General features: G+C 31.3%; 1 protein-coding gene across 1 annotated transcript; it reads left to right on the top strand.

Annotated features, from left to right (window-relative positions):
• The first annotated feature begins 5,865 nt into the window (after nt 1-5,865).
• LOC132624311 (uncharacterized) lies at nt 5,866-6,447 on the top strand. The gene has a single exon (XM_060339112.1). The coding sequence runs from the start codon at nt 5,866-5,868 to the stop codon at nt 6,445-6,447; it is 582 nt and encodes a 193-aa protein (XP_060195095.1).
• Nucleotides 6,448-6,737: the final 290 nt, after the last annotated feature.

Genomic DNA, 6,737 nt, shown 5'->3' with positions numbered 1-6,737 from the left:
ATTATTATCTGATGATATAAATGCAGAGTACATTAAAGCTCTCCCAATTAAAATAAAAATAGGAAATCATGTCCAAGCACTGTTTCAAGATTCAATTTCATTCGTATAATATATATGTGCAAATAAGCTAGAATAACACGCAGATCTCTAATCAAATCCAGTGCAGCATAATTGCAACTCATCACATAACCAATTTTTGAAGACCAAATTTTTGGCTCTGCATATGTAGAAGGAAGACTTGCAGCATAAGGTCTTGTGGTTGGAACCATGAAAATCTTCACTTACAATCAGGTTTATAAAAGAACTATAATATTTAGATAGTTAGACTCATCAATATTTGACGGTAAAAGAGGTGTAACGAAAACACTTGGCTCATGAAATTTCGATAGTAATGGTCGTTTAATGAAAATATTTACCTGAACGATAATCGCTCTGTAGTGATTTCAAACTCAAAAACCTTGTTCTCCTTTCATGTTTTTGACTCTAAAGACAGAAATATGAAAAGAGAAAGATGTAATTAGATTATACCTGTAGACCATGGGTGTAATAGGTAAGTATACATTTCAAATCAATTCCCTTTCTGCCACTTATTCATATTGCTATGTAAAAGAAACGACCTCTTAACGAACCTCAAGAAAGTCCTCATATGATACTTTTAGGACCTAGTGGAACTTGCAAGACTTCAATTAGAGCTGCAACAACCTGTTGTGCATCATGAGACCCCTTGTCTTAACAAAAACAAAGGAAAAAAATAGCATAATGGAGAATTTGCTATAATGAGTGAAGCACGATAATATACCCAAACATGATCAAAACCAAGGCATGGAAAATCGATTGTTGGTGGAATGCCCCCTTTGATTCATAGAGGCAAATCAATGACCATTTAAATAGACATAAGATTAACTGCAAAAAAGTCCGAACACATAACTGTTTCCACAATTCATATATTAGCAAGTGAACTTGATAATACCTGACAGAGACATGCTTATCAGAGATTAGAGTTTATGATAAATTTCAATTGAACAGATTAACACATTTTCATAGTACTTCATATTATACCTTTCCCTTCTAAGGACAGTCTCCTCTGACAAGAAACGATCCATTATGTTAACTATGAGGTAGAGGATTTCAGGCCTCAGCTCAAACATTTTGTCTGCTTCTATCATCTAGTCCACAAGAATTGCTCTGACCTTGGCGTTGATCTCCGGTGGTGAATCCACGTCATTGCACGCTCAACGCCTGTCCTGAATCAACCATCGAATTTTATACCTCACACAATAAAGTCACAAAACTATTATTTTGTCATATTAAAGTAATTGAACTGCATCTACTGTAACGGTAAAGTCACATCAACATCAAAAGAGACACAGATGTTATTCAACTTAACTATGTGAGCTTATAAAATTTGTAAATATCCTCAACATATTCCACGGCAGCCTGAAACATAATTGAACAATTACACTATATACTGATCTTGTTTACTAAATATTCAGCTAAGGAAGAGGTATAAAACAACCTTGCTCCGAGCACCAATAGAATTTGATAAAGTCTAGTTGGAAACCAAAAAGCAAAAAATATCAGATAAAGGCAGATTTTATCTTTATGATGAAAAGATTAGATATAGCATAGATTTGATCTTTGTTATATATAATGTCTTTTTAGTCAGATAAGTGACTGCTCAATCCAATGTCTTTCTATCAAAGGGAAAATACTTGACAATACAACTGGTATTTAAGATTCATTTTACAACTATGTGATTAGAAAAATAGGTCTAAGAACCTTTGCCTTCTTCAAAAACCGATCTACACTCCCTAGCTTGTGTGGCATATTGCACCTTATAAACTCATAAATAGAGCTTTAGACTTTGATAAATATTTGTGTACTCACTCAATTTCCACCCCCACCCCGAAGAATTACATTTTCGTATAATTTATTTTTGTATTTTTGGCCCTTTCCAACAATTCAGTTTAATTTGGGTAACTTAACTGTATAATTACGGAAGGGATTGGTTAGAAGACCATAAAACAACTGAGGATATTCATTAACCTAGAAACCGAAAGTGAAATTAAACTATCACAAGCATAATAAATTACTGAAACTACTTCCTACAGTCAATGGTGGAGCCACTATTTGCCGAATTGACACCCCTTGGCAGAAAATTTACACTATTGTAGATAGATAGATAAAAAATATGCCCAATTCAAACCGTTAGCATTGCATCCATGGATGATGAATGATATAGAGCTTATTAGTTCACCTACATCGAGAATAGTAATAGGAGTAGTACTCGTTTCTATTTATTTATTAATGGCGTAATCAATTACGTCATTAAACAATTAGAGAGCAAATCCCAAATATCTAAACTTTTCCCATTATTCACAGAAACATTAATCATACATATATGTGGTAGTCATTACTATTTGTGTATAACTGCATGGAAGTTTATTTTAGCTTACCATCCAAGAACATGTAATCTGACAAAAGGAGGAGTGGATTTGTGATGAGTAGGAGAGGAAGTTCTAACACCATCATCGACATTGATTTCAGGAAATATCTTTTCACCGGATTTGGGATTCGATACCACCACATGTTGCTGAGCCTTTGTCGTCCCTATAAAACAAAACAACCACCACACAATATAAGTCTATGACTTCTTTTCTTTACAAAGCTAAATTTCGTTCACCAGCTAATACTACATTGAAATACAATCTTGAAGAACAGAGAAACATTGAGGAAGACTAATTCATGGACTGAAAACCAGTTAACGTAGAAGAAATAGAAGAGAAAAAGATAGAGATGAGAACCTTACCCATTGACGACACAAATGAATCCAAAACCTGGAAGTGGAAGTCAGAGCCCGTTTGGATTGGCTTATAAGTTGATTATAAGTTGTTTTCAACTTTTTTAATGATTTGGTTGGCCAGCTTAAAGTCTTTAAAATAAGCTTAAAAAAATAATTGGACTCATTTGATTTAGTTTATCTAAAGCAGCTTATAAATTGAAAATAATAAGTCAAAAAAAAAGAAGTTAGATTACCCAATTTATTTTTTTTAGCTTATAAACTGCAATCAACTTATAGGCATAGCCCATCCAAACAGGCTCTCAATGGCATAGGAAAATAAATAAAAAAGGATTGCAATTGAATAGAAATATACTGAGATGCCCATACAAACAACCGTAATTCCAAATATACCCCTGTTCGTCCACCCCAACTCCCATTTCTGAGTAGGAGGAAGTAATAATAATAATAATAATAATAATATAATATAATATAATATAATATAAATATAGTAATTAATGCTCCCATCCTAAAGATCTGCCTAAAGTAATTTGGTAAAAAAGAATATGCATTTCATTGTTATATTAAATTTTACTTTTGGCAAGAACATCCTAGAATACTTAATATGATGAAACAAAGAAAAACTCATTAACCTATACTATATTAAAAGCACGAAAGACCTTAGAAATATTAATTGAACTTTTGCCCCTCATTAAAAGATTTTACAATAGACAAAATTGTCATTTACTATTATTCTTAAATTATTGTTTAACTGTAATTTAAATTATTTTCCTAAATTTAGGGTTTTCAAATCAAGTAAAACTTTTATTGTTAAATCATTCCTTATTGAACTCGGTAGTAGCTGAATACTTAAGGACTTCAGAATCATTAAAAGTTCGGTCATGAAATTTTTTCACTTTTTTTTGGAAAAAGTTTTTACTTTATTTAGAAATTAACGTTTGGACATGAAAATTTCAAATACAACTTGAAGTTGTATTTGGAATTTGAAAAACACCAAAAAACTTGTTTTCACTTTCAATACGTTCAAACAACTAAATATTATTTGCAAAAACTATAATCAAACACAACTCCATCTTCAACTCCAACTCCAAAATACCAAATAACGTGAAAAATATTTGGTTTTCATGCCAAACGCCTACAAACTGTATTCTTTTCGTTTTATATTATAGCAAACAAAAAGAAAATATTGGGAGCGAAAATAAGAAAGCTAAGGGCCTAAAATTGTGATTTAGATCGAAGTTAGTATATATATTAATATTTCTTTGTAGGATTTTGTATCACTTTCAAGAACTTTGGTACTAATATTTCTATTTGGCTAGCTTGAAGCTTATACGTCAATTAATCGAAAAGGTGGCATTAATATATTTTTTATTTAGATTAACTCAACATTAGTAACTTTACACTTCACGGTGTCTTTATAAATTTTTTTGGAAGTATAGGGCCAAATTTTTCATTCTAAAATCTCTAAAAATTAAAAGATTCAATTTTTAATTTGTCTTATTTGGTAAATCTTTGAAAAATCACGATTTTTGTGTTTTGTTTTCAATAGGTTATAGAAATAACAATAATCTTGACAAAATATTACACATAGGTCTTCATAAATCATAATAAAGCATTCAGAATTTTATGTTAGACATCCTTCATCTATTGAGCAGCTAAATGGGAATAACATTTGCCATTTTCAAGAATTCCTCTTTAACTTTAATTTTAGAATTTCATATAACTCAACATATCACCTAATAAAATAACGTAATTAGTTTTTAAATTATGTAAATTGATGTGTGCCCAATTGTAGTTTAATTATTTTCATAATATTTATTTAGGAATGGACATTTGATTATTTTTCCAATATTTATGATTTCAAAAACCACTAGATTTTGTGTATTAAATCCATTAAAGTTTACGTAAAAAAACTTCTTATGAGTAAGATTGTATATTTAGGACTGTTGAAAGAATGTGAAATCAATTAATAATGGAGTTTCCATAAATACACAATCCAATGACATACTAATTATATTGCACTTGAACTATAGCACCTAAGAAACAAAGGGAGACTTAAAGAAATCAAGATTTATACCATGACAGTGAAACTGATGAAACGCAAACAACAAAGGAATGGTAAAGTAAGGGTGAACGAGATACTTGAGTTCACGTCATTGGGAGATACCAATTATAATAATTTTTATTCTTCTTGTTATATGATGTTATTTTAAGCTTTTGTATTTGGTTATTGAGATGAATGCCTATGTTAATTTATACTTACTTTGTGAATAAAATTTAGCTCGAATTGGTGTAAGGATGACTATTTGAGGAAGATTTTACTTTCAAATATAACCAAAAATATGCTGTGTTTTGAAAGTTTTACTCTGCCGAAAATTTCCTTTTCAGAGGAGGAACGAGAAGGCACTCTACACTGATTAGTATCTATTGAGCTAGCTAGATGGGAATAACATTTGTCATTTTCAAGAATTCCTCTTTTACTTTAATTTTAGAATTTCATATAACTCAGCATATCGCCTAATAAAATAACATGATTATTTTTTAAATTATGTAAATTGAGGCGTACCAAATTGTAATTTAATTTTTTTCCTAATTTTATTTAGAAACGAACATTTAATTATTTTTCTAATATTTAGGATTCCAAAAACCACTAGATTTTGTGTATTAAATCCACTAAAGTTTACATAAAAAGAAAATCTTATGAGTAAGATTGTATATTTATGACTTTTGAAAGAGTTTGAAATCAATTAATAACAGAGTATCCCATAAATATGTAATTGAATTTGAGATTCTAATGACATACTAATTGCACTTGAACTATAGTTTGATGTACTTATCCCTAAACAAGCATCTTGGATCCACTAAAGTTTACATAAAAAGAAAATCTTATGAGTAAGATTGTATATTTATGACTTTTGAAAGAGTTTGAAATCAATTAATAACAGAGTATCCCATAAATATGTAATTGAATTTGAGATTCTAATGACATACTAATTGCACTTGAACTATAGTTTGATGTACTTATCCCTAAACAAGCATCTTGGATGATGCGGAAAATATTGAATATGAGGAAATTCTGGCCTGAATTGATTGCAGTGAACAATATAGTAAATAAAGGAAAATTTCAGATTGCTCCTGCCTACAAGCATCTGAGAGGTGATGTCCCGATTGTCGACTGGAAGCACCTCACTTGTCACAATGTCGCCGAGCCTAAACGTGTATTTATTTTATGGCTCACTTTGCTTGGAAGATTGAGAACTAAGGATCGGTTAATTAAATGGGGGCTGAGTGTGGATGACCAATGTGTATTTTGCAATTCTGCTATTGAAACTGCATTGCATCTTTTTTTCAACTGCCCTTTCTCTCACACCATCTGGTTGGGAATTTTGCAGTGGCTACAATGGCAAAGAAATATCTTGCCATGGAATGAAGAATGGAAATGGGTCAATGAGCAGGCTAGAGGTAAGCATGCTAGAGAGAGGATATTGAAAGCTAGCCTTGCAACTGTTGTCTACAACATTTGGATCGAAAGGAACACTAGAGTATTTCAACACAAGAGCAGGAGCATAGATGACATCCTTTTAGCCACAAAAACTGGCTTGTGTTATCGTTTTAGCAGTAATAGGAAATATTTTGATTTTATCTGATGTTTGTAAGGTTTTTGGTGACGTGGGTAGTTGTTTAGAAAAGTGGACTAGAGGTTTATGTTTATTGAGATGGGTTTGAGTCCGGATGATTCTCCCCTGTTTTGTAACTTCGATACTTGGTAATGAATGAACATACGTTTAATTGCCAAAAAAAAAATAAAGGGAGACTTAAACAAACCAAGATTTATACTATGATAGTGAAACTGATGAAGCGCGAACAACAAAGGAATGGTAAAGTAAGGGGAGTCCTCAACTTAAATGACCCAAAAAGTGGGTTCGGATACCAAAAT

The sequence above is a fragment of the Lycium barbarum genome, chromosome 12 (genome assembly GCF_019175385.1).
Source record: "Lycium barbarum isolate Lr01 chromosome 12, ASM1917538v2, whole genome shotgun sequence".
Classification (NCBI taxonomy): Eukaryota; Viridiplantae; Streptophyta; class Magnoliopsida; order Solanales; family Solanaceae; genus Lycium; species Lycium barbarum.
This window is presented reverse-complemented; position numbering and strand designations above follow the sequence as displayed.

Bases quoted from the DNA above. Each gene is read 5' to 3' on its own strand.
- LOC132624311 (XM_060339112.1), top strand. From the start codon at position 5,866: ATGAGGAAATTCTGGCCTGAATTGATTGCAGTGAACAATATAGTAAAT.